The sequence below is a fragment of the Haemorhous mexicanus genome, chromosome 30 (assembly GCF_027477595.1).
Source record: "Haemorhous mexicanus isolate bHaeMex1 chromosome 30, bHaeMex1.pri, whole genome shotgun sequence".
NCBI lineage: Eukaryota > Metazoa > Chordata > Aves > Passeriformes > Fringillidae > Haemorhous > Haemorhous mexicanus.
Window position 1 is genome coordinate 781,533 of NC_082370.1, and position 18,881 is coordinate 800,413.

Below are 18,881 nucleotides of genomic sequence, written 5' to 3' on the forward strand. Positions count from 1 at the left end.
AATGGTGGCAGAATAGTCAGGGAATCATGGAATATCCTGGGCTGGAAGGGACCCTGGGATCATAAAAGTCCAATTCCTGTGGATGCACCAGAAACCTGTGGAGAAAAAGCTGTTGGGAGCTGTTCAGGGCAGACTGATCAGAGCCAGGGTGAGTGGTGGGTAACGAGCTGCAGTTACTGGGCAAAGCTCTGTAAATGTCCAAACCAACTCTGCTTTTCCTTTAAATAACCCTCACTTTGCAACCCTCATCAGGGGAGGAAGGAGGCTCCAAACACAGGAGAATCCCTGGGGGACTCGATGTGCCTGCAAGAGGAGCAGGAATATACCTGCTCTGAACCCACCACTCCTGCTCTGAGCCCACCACTCCTGCCCTGAGCCCACCACTCCTGCCCTGATCCCACCACTCCTGCTCTGAACCCACCACTCCTGCCCTGAGCCCACCACTCCTGCCCTGAGCCCACCATTCCTGCCCTGATCCCACCACTCCTGCTCTGAACCCACCACTCCTGCTCTGAGCCCACCACTCCTGCCCTGAGCCCACCACTCCTGCCCTGAGCCCACCATTCCTGCCCTGAGCCCACCACTCCTGCCCTGAGCCCACCACTCCTGCTCTGATCCCACCACTCCTGCTCTGATCCCACCACTCCTGCCCTGAGCCCACCATTCCTGCCCTGAGCCCAGCTGTTCTCCTCTGAACCCACCACTCCTGCCCTGAGCCCACCATTCCTGCCCTGAGCCCACCACTCCTGCTCTGATCCCACCACTCCTGCCCTGAGCCCACCACTCCTGCCCTGAGCCCACCACTCCTGCCCTGAGCCCACCACTCCTGCCCTGAGCCCACCACTCCTGCTCTGATCCCACCACTCCTGCCCTGATCCCACCACTCCTGCCCTGAGCCCACCACTCCTGCCCTGATCCCACCATTCCTGCCCTGATCCCACCACTCCTGCCCTGAGCCCACCACTCCTGCCCTGAGCCCACCATTCCTGCCCTGAGCCCACCACTCCTGCTCTGAGCCCACCATTCCTGCCCTGATCCCACCACTCCTGCCCTGAGCCCACCACTCCTGCCCTGAGCCCACCACTCCTGCCCTGAGCCCACCACTCCTGCTCTGAGCCCACCACTCCTGCCCTGATCCCACCACTCCTGCTCTGAGCCCACCATTCCTGCTCTGATCCCACCACTCCTGCTCTGAGCCCACCACTCCTGCCCTGATCCCACCACTCCTGCTCTGAGCCCACCATTCCTGCCCTGAGCCCAGCTGCTCCCCAGCCCAGCTGGACTCAGCTCGGGGCTGGCTGCCCCTGCCAGGAGTGGGAGGAGCCCTGGGGCAGGAAGGGTGACTCTGCTCGGAGTCACCAAATCCTCCCTGAATTGTTGACTCACTGAATTTAATCCATTAAAGCTCCAGGAGGTCATGGGAGCTGAGGGTCTTTGGAGAACAGGGACCACGAGACATTCAGGTGGCACAGACCAGCAAGGCAGAGGAGCAGCCAGGTGGGGAAAAATACAATTTCTGCAGTCCAAAGCACTGAATTGAACTCCTGCATGCAAACAAGTCTATAAATCTGCAGTGCACAAACTGCAGATGGCAATTATGGAATGGTTTGGGTTGGAAGAGGCTTTAAGGATCACTTCCATCAACTCCATCCCCAGCACCTTCCACTGTCCTGGGCTGCTCCAAGCCCTGTTCAGCCTGGCCTTGGACGCTTCCAGGGATCCAGGGGCAGCCACAGCTTCCCTGGGAACTCCATCCCAGCCCCACCCCATCCTCAGAGGGAAGGAATTTTTCCTAATATAAACCCCAGTTCTATATTTCTTCCTGATCTGAACCTTCTCTGTTGTCAGTTTAAACCCATTCCCCCTTGTCCCTGTCACTCCAGGCCCTTCTAAAAAGGATCTGGGGATCCTGTTCACACCAGAGACTCCATCCTGCCAGCAAAGTACATTTACAGTCATGGACTCATCCAGGTTAATCCCACCTGGCATTTTATAGAGCAAGGAACACCAAGGCACCTGAAGTGAAATGTTAAGGAGGAGGATTTCAAACTGCTCTGGCCATGTGCTCCTGTTCGAGTGCTCAAGGGTTGTTTCCTTCATGCCTGACATCAGTGAAGATGGGCAGGAGGTGTCCCCTGGGTCACAGATTCCCCATCCCTGGAAGTGCCCAAGGCCAGGCTGGATGGGGCTTGGAGCACCCTGGGGTAGGGGAAGGTGTCTCTGCCCATGGCAGGAGGGAAATAGATGAATTTAAGGCCTTTTCCAACCCAAAACATTCCAGGAGTTGTGAAGACTGAGCTCGATTCCTCACCCATTTCCCACCCTCAACAAATCCAGACTCACCCAAGAACTTTTACGAAAGGAACCAAAAGTCACTGACAGAAAAGCTCCTGTATTTCCCAGCAGGATCATCTGGATCCCAGTGTGGGATTTACAACCTTTTAAAAGCAAAGCTGTTACTTTTATGACTTTTAGAGAAAAGAGCTGGAGTTAATTGCTGCACCAGGGTGTCCCAATTATGGGCTTTGCTTGTGCTGCCTGACAGCCACTGGAACAGGAACACCAAAATCACAGCCTGGGAGGGAGAAGTGGAAAATCTCCTGCTGGGAACGGGGTGGCACTGGGGTTCTCGGCTATAAATGTGAGGTGAGAGCACATTCACAGACATTTTCCAGAGGAGAAGAGCTGGAGTTACTCCACAACCTCTCAGGCAGCAGGTAATGTGCTGGAACATCCCACATTCCCTTTTTATTTATCAGTGCTTACAGATGCTCCTATTTAAAAAAAAAAAAATATTAGAAGAGACTGCAGAGGGCAGTTTTTAAGGAGCAGGGACATCAGAGCAGAAACCAGCTGAACACATCTGCCAAACACCACCAGGGAATGCAGCCTTTGAGGCCCACACATGCCTGGAACTCAGAAATCCTAATTTAGATCTTCAGCCAAATCTTTCAGCTGTCCAATCTCTTTCAAGTGAGCTAATCCCCCCTTTGAGAGGCTGCAAATCCAGCTAGGGCTCCTGCCCAGGAGGGGCAGGTCAGAACTGGAGCAGGCACAGGGAGGGATTTCTGGGGTGTCTGTGCAGGGCCAGGAGCTGGAATTCCAGGATCCTGGGGAGCCCCTTCCAGCTCAGCACATTCCATGATTCTGTGACCCAGAGATGCCTCATTTCCTCCCCTCTGCAAGGCCCAGCTGCAGCTGCAGTGCCCTGTGACCAGGCAGGTGTGTTTTTGTCTCTGCCAGGATGGAGAAGCCCAGGAGGATGGTGTTCAGTGTCCTGCTGTGTGTGCTGGCCCTGGGGCTGGGCCTGGCTCAGCACTGGTCCTACGGCCTCCAGCCAGGGGGCAAGAGGAGCACCCAGGTCCTGCTGGGACCATTCCAGGAGGTGGGTCCTGGGCTGGGAAACAACCTTGGCCGGCAAAAATCCAGCCAAAAAGGTGACAAAGGCTTCCCTCTGCACCTGTCCCTGTGTCTGCTCCCAAACACCCCCAGATCTGGGGAGGAACACCTTGGCTGAAGTAGGATTTGGAAAAAGAGAGGTGAGGTGACAATTGAACAGCACATTGTAGCTGACAGAAGTAAAACTATTGTATGCAGAAAAATAGATTTATTTTCATAATCACTGGGTGTAAAATCTCTCTGAACTTTCACTCAAGCACTATGGAATAATTTGGGCAGCCAGCTCCAAGGGAGAGATGGAGCTCTGAGGTCCAGGTTAAATCTGATTTCATCCTCTCCCTAAATTGCCACATTCTGATGGGTTATTTTATGACAATTTCTCCACTTCCCTTACCATTTTGGCAATTTGCATGTGGTGGATGCTCAGCATTAAATGCCAAAGCACAGGTGGAAGGTTGTGTCCAGCAGAGGTTTTCCCCTCTTTCCCAATCATTACTTCATGTCTTGTTCCGCCTCATTTCAGCATCCTGGGGCTCGTGAGGAAAGGTGAATGCCAGGTCTCAGTGGAACACTCCAGCACAATTGCAGGGCTGGAGTTTCACCCCCATCTGTACCTGGGGTTGCGTTGCTTTGGGCAGAAAATTCTCCTCCTCCCTTCCTGAAGGCTGTGTCACTTCCTCGTGTCACTTTTCCCATCCAGATTCCCAGTGAAATGGAGAAGTTCGAGGAGGTGCAGCAGAGCGAGTGCCCGGGCTCGTCCCAGGACTCCAGGATCAGGGGGCTGAAGGAAGCCATGGTGAGTGGTGTGTGTTTTCTGTCATCACTGTGGGAAATTCTAAAGAAACATGAGGGGAGGGAAAAAGGGGGGAGGAGGACGAGGGAGTAAAGTTTAGCTCACATGAGGAAATCTGGCTCTGCCCTTGTTATGGAATTCCAGGATGGTTTGGGTTGGAAGGGACCTGAAATCCACCATGGCCCATAGGCAGGGCCACCTCCCACTGGACCAAAATCACCTGCACAGGTCCCTCACTGTCACCTGCACCGCTCCCAGATCCCGCCCTGGACACCCCCAGGACGGGGATCCATCATCCCAGAGCTCCCCTGGCAGTGACATTTCCTGTCCCAGTTAACCCAGACCGAGCCCAGCCCCCTCCGGCTCCCTGCGAAGCCACAGCGCCCCTGGCTCTGCCCCAGGGCTGTCCCTGTGCCTGCCTCTGTCCCTGCCCCAGAGCTGTCCCTGTGCCTGCCTCTGTCCCTGCCCCAGGGCTGTCCCTGTCCCTGCCCCAGAGCTGTCCCTGTGCCTGCCTCTGTCCCTGCCCCAGGGCTGTCCCTGTCCCTGTGCCTGCCTCTGTCCCTGCCCCAGATCTGTCCCTGTCCCTGCCCCAGAGCTGTCCCTGTGCCTGCCTCTGTCCCTGCCCCAGGGCTGTCCCTGTCCCTGCTCCAGAGCTGTCCCTGTCCCTGCCCCAGGGCTGTCCCTGTCCCTGCCCCAGGGCTGTCCCTGTCCCAGAGCTGTCCCTGTCCCTGTCCCTGTCCCAGGGCCGTCCCTGTCCCCGTCCCTGTCCCTGTCCCTGTCTCTCTGTCCCTGCCCCAGGTCTGTCCCTGCCCCAGGGCTGTCCCTGTCCCCGAGCTGTCCCTGTCCCTGTCCCAGGGCCGTCTTTGTCCCCATCCCTGTCCCTGTCCCAGGGCTGTCCCAGAGCTGTCCCTGTCCCTGTCCCTGTCCCTGTCCCTGTCCCTGTCCCTGTCCCTGTCCCTGTCCCTGCCCCAGGTCTGTCCCTGCCCGAGGGCTGTCCCCGTCCCTGTCCCAGGGCTGTCCCAGCTGCTGCAGGGCACAGCCAGATGGCAGCTGCTGCTCCCAGGGTCCCCAGGCAGGGAAATGCCGTTTCCATTCAGCTGCTGCACGGAGCAGAGCACAGAGCTCCCAGCCGAGCTCACTGACACACAGGGAGCCTTCTCAGGCAAAATGTGCTTCTTCATTAACCCAGCAACACCCTGATGGGGCCAGATGGGCACCAGTTCCTGGGCAGTGTCCCTGGGCCATCCCAAAAATCAATCTCTACTTCAAAGCTGAAGGCAAACCCCAAAGCTCTGAGTGCTTGAAAGCCTCTCCAGGCTCACTGAAGAGCCAGGCCTGGAAAAGGCTCATAAAATCAGGAACAGTCATGCAGAGCCTGAATTCCACTAGATTTTCATGCAGAAACTACTTAAATAAATCTGATTTTAGCTCATCTTTAATCCTATTTGTACTGAACATGTACTGGAATCGTGGCTGTGACTTCCAGCAGCACTGGACAGTGAAGAGCCAGCAGCAGTAATTTACTATAGTTAAGGGTTTATTTTACTGCAAGAGATGATGTTAGGCAGGAAAACACAGCAGAATAATTCCCAGGATATTTGAGATGAGTCCTTTCTGGCTCACTGAGGGAAACTTGGCTTGTCTTGGCAGAGCCAAAGGACCAAACCCCAGCAGATCCTGAGGTTTGCTCAGGAACTTCTCATTTCTTGCTGCTAATAACACTGAAAACAAATGAGCTTTTCCCACACCCAGATTTTCCAACCCAACACATTCCTGGTGTTGCTGCAGGAATATTCAACAGGGGAAAAAAGGGGAGTGGCTGGAAACGTTCCACCCCATGGACAAACTCCAGTTATCTTCATTTCCTGGGCAAGGGGGAGGCAGCACAAAATTCCCCTCCCTGAGGCACCTCAGGGAACAAAGGCCCAGACATTCACCCACTTCATCTCCATCCAAACCACCCCAGGGCTTCACCTCTGTGGTATTTTAGCACCTGAAAATTCCATCCTCCAAGTCCTTTCTGCTCTTTAAACCCAGAATTTGGTGTGTGGTTACAGGAGAGGCTGGTGGAGGGAGAAGGCAGAAGGAAGAAGGTTTAAAAATTTCCAAAGTGCAATGGAGCCACAGCCAGAGGGAGGTTTCAAAACTGTATTAAAATAAACTCCTCCTCAATTGGTCTTTGCTTGGATCAATATGTGAATAAATATCCTGAAATTGCATTAAAACAGTGGAAAATTGCTGTGTAGATGATTTGATTTATGTAGAACACATCCAGTCCAGAGTGGGAGCAGCAGAGGAGGGTCTGATTTGAGTCCTGCAGGGACAGTTTGGATGTGACAACTTTTGTTTCACATGTCCTCATCTCACTCCCCTCTGGGTAAAACAGCAAAGGAAATTGGATAAAGGAATAAATTAACTCCCTTTGGGAATGACCCCCCCCTTGTCCCCAGTGGTCCATGGAAGAAAGATTTTACTGCTCTTTTTTCTGGTTCAGTCATAAAAACGACATTTATTTAAAAAATGTATTTACAAACTTTACAACAATCATTACATTTAAACCCCCCAACAATGTGTACACCTTGCTTCACAGACTGAGTGAATGGTGTGCCATTCACCCAGAGAGCTGCAGTCCCTTCCCAGAGCTCTCTCCAGAGCCACTTCAAAGCTGAATTTTTTACTGATTCTGTTGCAAAGGACTGAAAAACCCCCTAACATTTTATTTGCAGTCTGCAAAAGTGGGTTTGCACTGAAACCACCAACCCAGGATCCCAGAACCCACAAAAACTCCTTCCACAACACCCAAATCCTCCTGGACTCACAGCAAACTCACCCCAGGGTTCACAGGGATGAAACCTTTGTGACACCACAGTGAGAAAAGTGAATCCAGTGTACCCCGGGGTGAACTCTGCCTAAAACCACAAACCAGCACCACATGGACCTGCAAAATGGGTTAAGGTGTGAACGTCCCTTGAGTAACCCCTGTAGTGCCCAAAGTGTCCTAAAAGTGCTTTAATTAATGTTCAGAGGGAAGAACCAGGGGAACCTCGTGCTTTTCAACAGCCATAAAATCACTTTATTTGTTTATTTTTCCTCCCTGCTGTAGTCTTTGGGAAAGCTTACCCTGGGCCACCACAGGATTTGGTAAAAATAAGGTCAAGTTTTTAATTAAAATAAAAATAATCAAAAGAAGGTAGCATAAGCAGGTCAGGAATGTTTTCACTCTATTAAAAAATTTATTAAATTACAGATTTAAAGTTATTATTTGCATTTACAATGGTAAAAATAAATAAGGAGAGGAAAATCTGGGGCATTGTCACTGCAAGTCCAACTCAGTGTGAGCCTGGAGCAAACCCTGGGCTGGGAGCTGGGACTTTATGGGACGCAGGAGCCCAGAAAGCCCCTGCAGATCCCTGCTGGAGCTCTGTGCCATGCAGATCACAGAGCTGCTCTCCCTGGAAGCCCTGTCCTTTCCTAATCCCATCATCCACTGAAAGGCAGAGCTGCTGCTCCCCTCTGCCCTGGTGGGGATTAGAGCCTGTCACATTTTGAAAGGAATTTATCACAGCATGACAAATCTTAATTAAAACCTCCAGAAAACAAGTATTGAGCACATTTCTGCAAAGGAATAAAACTGAAATCCTCCAAGACTTGAAATTTCACAGCAGCTTTGAACAGCTTGGCTCTGAAATGGGATTAGGTTTTGTCTCCTCTTTGAGATTTTATTCAAACCCATGAATTGGGCAGAAATTGCTGTAATTTGTGATGTGCACAGATCATCACTGTGGAATTTCTATTCCCACATTAGAGGCATTTCCTAGAGCACCTAATGAACATGAAGAGATGATTCTCATTTAAAAAAACAAGGTAGAGACACCTTAAATTGCCCCTGAAAGTTAAATCTCCCAACTCAAGTCTGGCAGGTACCCAAGCAAAGAGCCAACACAACACGAGGGCTCCAGAGGGATTTCTCCTAAGAGTGGGCACTTAATTCCACTCATTTAAAATCAGCTGAATGCCCTGCTCTTCCTCACACACTTCAATGCCCAACTGCCTTTAAAAATCTGACACTTGGATTATTTTTTTTTCCCCAAAACTGACCCAAAGCCCTGAATCCTTTGGGCACAGAACAGAAATTCCAGCTTGCACCTCTGAGCCAGTGATGCCAACTTTTACCAGCCAGGTAAGAGAACTGGACCCCAGTGTGGGGACACTGCCAAAAGGAGCAGGAGTGGGACAAGTTTACAAACTCTAGAACATAAATAATGCTGAGAAGGGAAAAAGAAGAACCAAATTTAGAGCCCTTTGTGGCAAATTTGCCAGTGAAAATGCCCAAAATGTCCAGGGAAGGGAAAACTTGTTCTGAACTCTTTGGTGGCAGCTGCTCCTCTCCTCCCAGGTCAGGGGGTGCCCCATCCCAAACTGGGCAGGCACAGGGAGGGACTGGAGAAGCCTGAACTTGTGAGCAGCAAACCTAGGTGAGGTTCAAGGTGAGAGGAGCAATTTTGAGGCAGGGCAGGCCTGAAGGCAGGCAGGGAGGGAGGGATAATTCACCACCAATATGCCAAAGATTCTGCTCAACATCCTGGCCTGGAACTGCAAAAAACACAGCCAGAGCCAAATCTCCCCAAGGAAAGAGAGAAAATCTGGTTAAAGATCAGCTGAAAAATTCTTCCCAATGTCAGACCTCCTCCTGGGAGTGTTTTCTAGAGGGAGTTTTCCTTCCCCAGGAAAAAACCTGGATGGCAAAGGTACCTCTGTATGTTAAGGTTGTTAAAGCAGAACAAAAAGGGCTGGAAAAGAGGAGTCCAAAGTCCCTTAGAACCAAACCAGCCAAACCTGACAGCTCAGTCTGTTTGCCCACACCAGGGAAAGCATTCCTGGGATCCCTGCTCAGCCTCCCCTGCTCCTGCTGGTTCAGAGTTCAAGCCAACCTGTCTGAGAAGCACCCAGGACTGAGGGCAGAGTGGGGACAGGCACTGAATGAACAGTGGAGGTGCCTCAGACAGCTCAGACACATCCTGCTGTGTGCCTGAAGCAGAATCCTCAGCCCAGACAAGAAGCTGCTCTGAGGGAAACCTTCTGAGGGCCCCGGGGAGCAGCAGGGGGGGAGAGTGCACAGGAAAGGGACAGGCAGGAAAACCCAGTGGGGTTCAAGCCAAGCAGAGTCTGTGTCCAGGAACACAAGGAGGAGCTGACAGGTCCCACAGAGCCCCAGAGAGGGAAAAGCTGCCAGGGTGTCCAGGGAGAGTCCCAAGATCTCCCCTGAGGAGCAGCAGCCTGGAGACAGCTGGAAGTGCTTGCAGCAATCAGGCTGGGGATGGATGGGATGTGACTGCAGTGCCACCTCCAGAGCAGCTCCAGGCTGGAGCTGGTGGCACTCTGGGATGACTCTGGGATGAGGGCAATCTGCTTCCAGGCAGCACAGCAGCCCCTGCAGTCACACAGATGTCAAAAGAATTGGGAAGGACAAAAGAAAATGACAATTTCAGTCTGAGCAAAACCTTCCTGGGGATGGATTTTGTTGGGTTGGGTTTTGTTGGGTTTGATTTTCCCTGAAAAAGCTGAGGAAACTTTTCATTAGGTTTAACAAACTTTGTTTTTTCAGTAAGGTCAGAAACCCATTTCAGTCAGGGGAGCACAGTAATGGCCCATGAACCCCCAGCCTAACAGAAATTGTATTTCCTATATGAGCAACACCCTCAGCAGGGTTTTAGTGGCTCCTCCCAACTCCTACAAGATGATCAGAAGCAAAATGACAGAATGAACAAACAAAATTATTTCCTGGAAGAGAAAGAAAAATCTTCATCAATATTGATGATAAATAAACAGGCCATGAGCTGCTTATGGAACTGGTACCAGTACAGTCCTGGTACCTGTGGAGATGGAAACAGTCTGGCCCTGGTACCAGGGCAGTGGTGCCAGCCCAGTTCAGGTACCAGGGCAGTGGTGCCAGCCCAGTTCTGGTACCAGGGCAGTGGTGCCAGCCCAGTTCAGGTACCAGGGCAGTGGTGCCAGTCCAGCCCTGGTACCAGGGCAGTGGCACCAATCCATCCCTGGTACCAGGGCAGTGGCACCAGTCCAGTTCTGGTACCAGGGCAGTGGTGCCAGTCCAGCCCTGGTACCAGGGCAGTGGCACCAATCCATCCCTGGTACCAGTGCAGTGGCACCAATCCATCCCTGGTACCAGGGCAGTGGCACCAGTCCAGTTCTGGTACCAGTGCAGTGGTGCCAGTCCAGCCCTGGTACCAGGGCAGTGGCACCAGTCCAGTTCTGGTACCAGTGCAGTGGTGCCAGTCCAGCCCTGGTACCAGGGCAGTGGCACCAGTCCAGTTCTGGTACCAGTGCAGTGGTGCCAGTCCAGCCCTGGTACCAGGGCAGTGGCACCAGTCCAGTTCTGGTACCAGGGCAGTGGTGCCAGTCCAGCCCTGGTACCAGGGCAGTGGCACCAATCCATCCCTGGTACCAGGGCAGTGGTGCCAGTCCAGTTCTGGTACCAGGGCAGTGGTGCCAGTCCAGCCCTGGCCAAAGAGCTGCTTCTGTCATCTCAGACATTCCCAGGAGGGATTTCTTTCACCCCGTTCAAAGCACAAAATGAGATCTTGCACCAAACCAAGCAGAGCTGGGCAGACCCCCCTGAGCCAGGCAGGAGCCTCTGCCTGCAGTGATGCCCCAGTGAGACCAGCCAGGATTCCCAGTGACACTGGGAAGGAGCTGCTGGGATTGCAGCAGTGACCAGCTCAGGAGGGAGAGGAATTCCAGCAGGGACAGGTCTGGGTGGCTGTGTCAGCACTGCACAGGCAAGCTCAGGGGAGGGAGCCCAGGCCCAGCCACGTTTCCTTGGTGGGGTCTCCCAGGAGGCTCCAGGGCAGTGGGGGAGGCAGGTTTGATGCCAGGCTGGCAGGAAATGGAGCAGCCACTGCAGGCTGGGCTCTGCTGGGACCCCAAAGGCTCAGGGCAGCCCCTGCTCCGAGGACACCACGCTGGATTTCCTGGTTTTGGGGGGTGGAGGGGGAGGTTTGGCCTCTCGCCTGCTGGGCAGTGCTGGAGCAACCTGAGGAGATGGAAACACAGAAGAAACCATTGCTGCTGAGTGGAGGCATTTTGCTGCACCAAATGAGAAACCCAAAAGGTCCTGATGGCTCTCTCAGGAGCAAAGCTTGGAGTTCAGCCTCAGCTCCACGTGATAGGGCCAAGCAAGGACGGACCCCAGGAGACACCAGAAGCGGCAATGTTTTAGCTGCTAGAGCATGCCCAGGACAGACTTTAACTGCTCCTGACCTGCAGCCCAACTTCAGCATTTACCCCTCCCTTTGGTGATCAGTAAAATGGCAACAAACCCATTTCCTTCCAGGTTTCAAAATTCAGGTTTTTTTCTCCTGCTGGCTGGATGAGCTGCCCCAAAAGGATGTAAAATGTGTTCAAATCACAATGGCAAAACTTTACACCCTAAAATAGAAGCAAAGGCAGCTCTAATTAAACAAGCCACATCCTGCCTGCCCGCAGAGGGGCTTGGAGGGTGTTTCCTGCTCCTGCAGAAAACTGCACTGAGGGGGGGTTCATGTTGTCTCTGCCTGCTTTAAGGGGCATCCTGTAAATAAATGAGATGGGAAAGGCCAGGAGAGGGAGGAGGTTGTGTGGTTCATCACTTCTCGGCCAAAGCTCAACATTTCAGGATTGCTTTAACCAAAGGAGGACAGCCCCAACTAACAAAACCCTTCAGAAAACCCTTCCCAGTCTACCTCTTCAGCTCTGGGAATTCTCTCCCTCTGGCTGCCAGCCAAGGGGATGCTGCAGGCCAGGACGTGGCAGGAATTAGTTTCCTTGCAAGACCCAAGGGAAGGAGGCTCTTTTATTAATCCTCTTGATCCAGTGACTCCCATGGCATCCCTGGAGCTGGGATCTCTCTGCTGGGCACAGCAGCCACAGTCACTTCCAGCCAAATGAAGGGCAAAGCAGAAAAACTTCCCCCGATCCCGTATTTCAAGGCTTTATTCCAGTGTCACAACACTGAATTAAGTGATGAGCTGCTTTCTTGTCTTCTGTGCTGCTAAAGTAGTTAAGTGGGATCATTCTTCAAATTCAGTTTATGTCACCCAGACACTCCCAAATCCTCTCTGTAAACTGGACTGGGGAAGACATCTCTCCCTTTCAACTGCAAAAGGGAACTCCTGACAGGTTTTGGGAAGGCACTATCCCTCCCTCAGTCACAACAGGATCCTTCCTTTGCTTCCCACTGCTGAGGAATTAGTCTGGCAATACCAGCAGCTTTATTCCAGGGCAGGTGAAACCATTCTGACACAATATTTGCATGGCAGGGATCCCAAACAGCCTGGACACACCAAGGTGTGGGAGAAACAAGGATGCAGCACTGACAGAGGGACAGTTTGATATTCCTGCACTGACAGAGGGACAGTTTGATATTCCTACACTGACAGAGGGACAGTTTGATATTCCTGCACTGACAGAGGGACAGTTTGATATTCCTACACTGACAGAGGGGCAGTTTGATATTCCTGCACTGACAGAGGGGCAGTTTGATATTCCTGCACTGACAGAGGGGCAGTTTGATATTCCTGCACTGACAGAGGGACAGTTTGATATTCCTGCACTGACAGAGGGGCAGTTTGATATTCCTACACTGACAGAGGGACAGTTTGATATTCCTGCACTGACAGAGGGGCAGTTTGATATTCCTACAAGAAAATCACCCCATGGAATTGAGACAAAGGGCAGGATTTAAATAGAGGCTTTGAAAAGGCACTGATGGCTTCAAAAATCAAATTCTGCCGAGCTGAGGCTTAGAAGGAGATGCTGGAGACCTCTGAAAATTGTGATTTTTTCCCCCACACTTCTTTTTCAGCCCTAATTATTGCAGTATTTTAGGCTGATCATGTTTTTGAAGCTTTTGCTGCTGGTGTGTTTTCCATGTCTCTTCCCACCCCCACACACTTTTTTCCGGACCAAAGACAACACAACTCCCACTTGGAAAAAAAAAATTAATAAAGGCACTGCACTCCACTGCCTTCTGAAGCAAAAACGTCTTTTTTCCTTCTTTTGTGGTTTCAGGGAGTGAAGCAGTGAAATGATGAGAGAGGTTTCAAGCAGCACCACCCTAAGAGCAGACTGGAAAATTCCTCCTGCTCCAAAGCTGCTCTCCAGAAGCTGTCAGCCCCCATTTCCTCACCTCCACAGAGTTCCTGGGGGTGCTGCTCTCGTAGGGTTTGCTCTTGGGGGGAGGAGGCGGTGGTGTGGCCAATCCATCAGCCTGCAAGGAGGGGGAGCCTGGAAACAACAACAACCAGAGAAGAAATTACACAATGTAAGGAAAAATTAAGAACAAATAAGAAAAAAAAAGGAACAAATAAGAAAGGTGAAAAGGGAAATGGGGCTGCACACAGACTTGAAGGGAGATCCATTCAACACCCAATGGTTTCCATCTGTGAGCAGCTCCTGCTCCAGCACTGAGCCTGCCTGGATGTGCTGGGTCCCAGCTCCCCATGCCCTGAGGAGCTTCCCCTGTCCCAGAGAGCAGCAGCCTGCTTCCATCAGCACATCTGGAGTGCTCCTGGGGCTGCCCCCCAGAACTCACTTTGATTTCAACTCCAGCTGATGGAAGAGATAAACCCCAAACTTCAGAAGGATTCCAGCAATTAAAGCCTTGCTGAGGAGGAGAGAGAGGTTTTACATTCCTTTTACAGATCTTTCTTCACAGAGCTCCTGAATTTGTTTCTGGTTGTCTCCCCAAGTCATCCCCTGCCCTGGTAAGGATCTTTTTGTTTTCATCCTCTCATGACAATTTTATGCTGGTTTAGATCATTATCTGCTCTGGATTTCTGACACAGAGACAGCTAGCTCCTGCCCAGGAACTTCTGTTCCTTTAAAAAAACAGCAGCAGACTTAAAAAATGCAGCAGCCAGGGAGTTTTAGGGGTGGAACTGCTCAGGGATTTTTATTTTTACCTTAAACCACATTTAAATGTGCTGCAGAGTTACCTACAGAACTTCCTGAATATACAAGAAAGGGCTTTTTTCCCCCCTCTTCTTTTCCAGGATCAGATTATTGCACTGTTTTACATTCAGCATGTTTTGGAAACCTTTGAAATGATTCAATTTGTTAATTCTTGAAGATGAATTCCACCTCCTGCAGGTGGGACATTCACAGCTGAATGACCAAGCTGCTCAGCAAGCTCTCCCAGCCCTCTGCCATGTGATGGGAGTTAGTGCTCATCAGTGAAGAGAGCCCTCAGGGCTTGCAGTGACAATTCAGGCACAGAGCTGACCACAAACACCCTGGGGTCCCTGCAGGGCCCTCCTGGGGGGTCACTGGAGGTGCTCCTGCAGACCTGACTGGTGATTTACAGCCATCCACACCGACTGCCTCAGGCTTTAAAAACCTGCCCAAAATTCAGTCATGGGACAGGTGGGGTTGGGAGGACCTTAAATCCCACCCAGTGCCACCCTGCCAGGGCAGGGACACCTCCCACTGTCCCAGGGGCTCCAGCCTGGCCTTGGGCACTGCCAGGGATCCAGGGGCAGCCACAGCTGCTCAGGGAATTTCATCCCAGCCCCTCCCCACCCTGCCAGGGAGGAATTTCCCCCCAAAATCCCATCCAACCCTGCCCTCTGGACGTTTAAAACTGCTCCCCTGTCCCATCTCTCCACAGCCCTGTGAAAAGTCCCCCCCCATCCTTCTTGTCCACATCAAGACAGGAGAAAACAAGACAGGAACTGAGAAACCCAGAAACTGTTCCCTGGAATTCCTGTTTTCACTGCTTCAACAAGTGATGTGCAAGACACAGATCTGCTCTTTGATAGCACAGCCAATTCCTGTTCTCTGACAAAAATGGTAACCCCTGTTCTCCTGGGAAACTGAGGCAGGGGCACCTGGAATGCACTGGGGATAACTGCACTCCAGAGGCAGCAGCTGGGGCTCAGTTCCCAAACCCCTGTCTGTAAAATGGAACAACACCACTGACCTCCAGGAACAATTTTCATGTATTTCCATGGAGTAAATCTTGATTTTTGAGATGTCCAAGAGCCCCGAGCTGTGATGGAACTCAGAGCAGCTCCTCCCTCCCTCCCAGCTGCTCCCCCAGCCCCACAGAGCCATTCCCAGCCCATCCCATCCCAGCACTTACTCTGGGTCCGGGGGGTTTTGGGGGTGATGGGGGGAGGGCTGCAGGTGGGCTGCTGCAGCGAGGGGCCCTGCAGCAGGGTCAGCCTGGTGTCCCCCAGCTGCAGACTCTTGGGCCTCTGGGCCTTCCCTGCTGGGCCCTGCTGGGAACAGAGAGAGAGACACAGGTGAGCACAGCCAGGGAACCCAGAGCTGTCACTGACACCTGGAACAGAGAGGTGAGCACAGCCAGGGAATCCAGAGCTGTCACTGACACCTGGAACAGAGAGGTGAGCACAGCCAGGTGACCCAGAGCTGTGACAGGGACATAAACACAGGAACAGAGAGGTGAGCACAGCCAGGGAACCCAGAGCTGTCACTGACACCTGGAACAGAGAGGTGAGCACAGCCAGGTGACCCAGAGCTGTCACTGACACCTGGAACAGAGAGGTGAGCACAGCCAGGGAACCCAGAGCTGTGACAGGGACATAAACACCTGGAACAGAGAGGTGAGCACAGCCAGGTGACCCAGAGCTGTGACAGGGACATAAACACAGGAACAGAGAGGTGAGCACAGCCAGGTGACACAGAGCTGTCACTGACACCTGGCACAGAGAGGTGAGCACAGCCAGGGAACCCAGAGCTGTGACAGGGACATAAACACCTGGAACAGAGAGGTGAGCACAGCCAGGGAACCCAGAGCTGTCACTGACACCTGGAACAGAGAGGTGAGCACAGCCAGGGAACCCAGAGCTGTGACAGGGACATAAACACAGGGACAGAGAGGTGAGCACAGCCAGGTGACCCAGAGCTGTCACTGACACCTGGCACAGAGAGGTGAGCACAGCCAGGTGACCCAGAGCTGTGACAGTGACACAAACACAGGCACAAGGGGTGACCAGGAGTAAAGCCCTGCCCTGCTCTGGCTGTGTCACAGGCACCCTCTGTGCTCCCAGGACACAGCCCAGCTTCCCCTGGACTTCCTGAGCAGCACTAAACTGCTTTTAATGGTATTATTAATGTATTAATGAACTGTATTAATTAAGGTGGGAAGATGTCACACTGAAAAACTGCTGCAGTTCTGTGAATAAACTTTGGAGGGGGAGTAAGGGTGAACTCTTGAAAAGAGATAAAGAAAAATAAAACTCTGGGTGCAGGTCATGGCTGCTGGTATTCCCCAACTCCTGAGGGCTGGGAAATGAGTCTATTTTAGGCTTTATAGAGCAAATCCTTTGCATTTGGGAATTTGCATCCAGCTCCTTCCAGTGTCACACTCAGGGCTCTTCACTCAAACCACGAGGCCACCTCAGTGTGGCCCCACAAGTGCAGTGCATCATACTGGGGTCCTTTTCAGCATCAGCTCCTTGCCTCCCAGAGCAGGCTGTCATCCCAACACGTCACAAACTCCTTGTCAGAGGCCAATTCTCCATCCCTGAGCAGGTCAGGATTCTCTCTGCACACACGCAAAGCCCAGGCAGTCTTTGCTTCCCTCTGCCTTCCCAGATCCCAGACAGCTTAGTCCAGAGCTCAGAAAATCCCTCTGTCCAACTCCTGTCCTCACTGTGCAGCCATGGAGCAGCCATAAAAGCAGCTTTTCCTGGGCTTTGCAGCATCCTGAGGCAGGACTGGAACCCTGGATGGCTCCATCCCTTCAGAGACACTGGGGATTTCATCCAACAGCAATTCCAGAGGCAGAAGGCCAGGCCTCCTGCAGCTCCAACATCCACAACCCCAATTTTCCTGGGCTGGAAATGCTGTCAGGACCAATGACAGCACCCTGGCACCACAGATCCCCTTCTTAGAAATACTCTGCAGCCTCCAAGTGCTGGCAGCATCCCTCAGAGCTGATGGGAATTCCTGAAATTGGATCAGCATCACCTGTCCCTGCCAGATTCAGCTGGGACAGAGGAGAGGAAAGGGAAACACAGGAATTTGTTTTCTTGTTACTGTGAAAAATGAGCCTGTGTTAAATGAGATTAGCAACCAATCTCAGTGAGATGAGGAGCACTGAAATACCCAGGTGCCCTATTCTCTCAGCTTCAGAGTGTAGCACAGTTTTTACATCCACCAGGACAATATTTCAAGGTGTAGTACAGTTCTTATGTCCATCAGGACAATATCCCAGGGTGTAACACAGTTTTTATGTCCATGAGGACAATATTTCAAGGTGTAACACAGTTTTTATGTCCATGAGGACAATATTTCAAGGTGTAACACAGTTTTTATGTCCATCAGGACAATATTTCAAGGTGTGGCACAGTTTTTATGTCCATCAGGACAATACCCCATCCTCTGGGGATGCACATTCTGGTTTATTCCTCAAGCAATGACCACCCTGCCCTCACAGGGGCTGCAGCAGAGCACAGCCTGGCAGATCCAGCCTTCCAGAGCTGCTGACTGAACCCTCAGAGCACCTTCTCCCAACTCCCTGATCCACCCCAGGGCTCTGCACCTCACAGGACCCTGGGTTTGTGCAGTGCTGCTGCCTGAGAGCAGCCCCACATCTGGCTGGGCAGCTGGATCCCTGCCTGGCTGAGCAGGGGCTCCTTGCCCCAACCCAAACAGGGCTTTGCCCAGCTGCTGAGAGCACCCAGGGCCCAGCTCTGCTCAGCTCCTCCTGCTCCCAGTCTGCACCTCAGCCAAGCTGCACTTGGGCCCGTGACAGGAATTTTCCAAATTAAAAGAGGAGAATTACTGAGATGACTGAGCCCTGCTGGTATTTGAGCCCCTCCCAGTGTTTCATGAGGCTCCCCTGAGCAGCAGGGCTGAGAGCAATGGAAACACTCAGCTCCTGCTGGGGCTTTCATTACTGCTGTCATTACTGGGATGGGGCTTTTACCATTTTGGAAGTCAGTTCTGTTTCTGGCTCCTTCTCCACAATAACCTGAGACTTGCTAATGCTCCACTCCTTCCTCTTGAGTTTGCTAATCCTGTTGTCACCATCTTCTTTCACAGGCAGCTCCTCAGCTCTGGAAGATGTAGATATTCTCCTCTCCAAGAGAGGCTCCAGGGTAGATCTGTGGCCCAAAAGAGTGAGAAAACCATGAGACACGAGTCCATCAGACATGGCAAGGGCTGTCTGTAAAAAGCTGAGATCTCTCAGTTTGTGTAAGGGATTTCTGTGAAAAACTGAGGCAGGACCATGGGTTTTGCAGTGGGGTTTGTGCTGTTACCCCTGGAATTCTGAGTGTGATGTGGTTTTTGTCCAAGCTAAAGTGTGATCTGCTTGCAGAGGGAGCCAGAGCTGCAGTTCCTGCTCAGCCACAAGTCTCACTGACCTGGACCAAATCACCTGAACTCTGCTTCCCCCAGCTGTAAAGCCAATGTACAGACAAGTGACATCAGGGGATGTCCCCAGGTGTGGCAGGTCCTTTCCACACCATGGATGCAGCTGCAAACAGGATGAAACAAGGGCTGTGTGCCTTATTCCCCTCTTGGCTGAGCAAAATAAACCCCTTGGTGGTCCCTCACACCCCTGTTCTCCTGGGAAACTGAGGCAGGGGGCACCTGGAATGCACTGGGGACAGCTGGGGCTCCAGAGTCAGCAGCTGGGGCTCAGCTCCCACTGCTTGTGCTC

General features: G+C 52.2%; 2 protein-coding genes across 6 annotated transcripts in view; one reads left to right on the forward strand and one right to left on the reverse strand.

The window, feature by feature from the left end:
* The first annotated feature begins 3,244 nt into the window (after positions 1-3,244).
* On the forward strand, positions 3,245-6,392 carry GNRH1 (gonadotropin releasing hormone 1). Its single transcript, XM_059870752.1, has 3 exons — positions 3,245-3,385; positions 4,100-4,195; positions 6,250-6,392. Exons 1-3 carry the CDS (start codon positions 3,245-3,247, stop codon positions 6,289-6,291), a joined length of 279 nt encoding a protein of 92 aa, XP_059726735.1. The 3' UTR covers positions 6,292-6,392.
* Positions 6,393-6,671: 279 nt separating this feature from the next.
* The window catches only part of DOCK5 (dedicator of cytokinesis 5), an 80,636-nt gene continuing 68,426 nt past the window's right edge, over positions 6,672-18,881 (reverse strand). For 2 of the 5 annotated variants that reach the window (XM_059870749.1, XM_059870747.1), the window contains 5 exons: positions 18,144-18,321; positions 15,330-15,468; positions 13,377-13,474; positions 11,932-12,099; positions 6,672-11,243 (listed from right to left, as the gene is read on the reverse strand). In XM_059870749.1, the coding sequence (XP_059726732.1) occupies positions 11,142-11,243; positions 11,932-12,099; positions 13,377-13,474; positions 15,330-15,468; positions 18,144-18,321 (685 nt within the window). In that variant the 3' untranslated portion in view covers positions 6,672-11,141. The remainder of the gene's footprint in view (positions 11,244-11,931; positions 12,100-13,376; positions 13,475-15,329; positions 15,469-18,143; positions 18,322-18,881) is intronic. The other 3 variants (XM_059870748.1, XM_059870751.1, XM_059870750.1) reach the window with 3 other exon arrangements.

Excerpts from the sequence above, each read along its gene's own strand:
- GNRH1 (XM_059870752.1), top strand. The coding sequence starts at position 3,245 with ATGGAGAAGCCCAGGAGGATGGTGTTCAGTGTCCTGCTGTGTGTGCTG. Across the intron at positions 3,386-4,099 it reads TGCTGGGACCATTCCAGGAG|ATTCCCAGTGAAATGGAGAA; the intron begins GTGGGTCCTGGG and ends TTTCCCATCCAG. Across the intron at positions 4,196-6,249 it reads GGGGGCTGAAGGAAGCCATG|GAGAGGCTGGTGGAGGGAGA; the intron begins GTGAGTGGTGTG and ends GTGTGGTTACAG.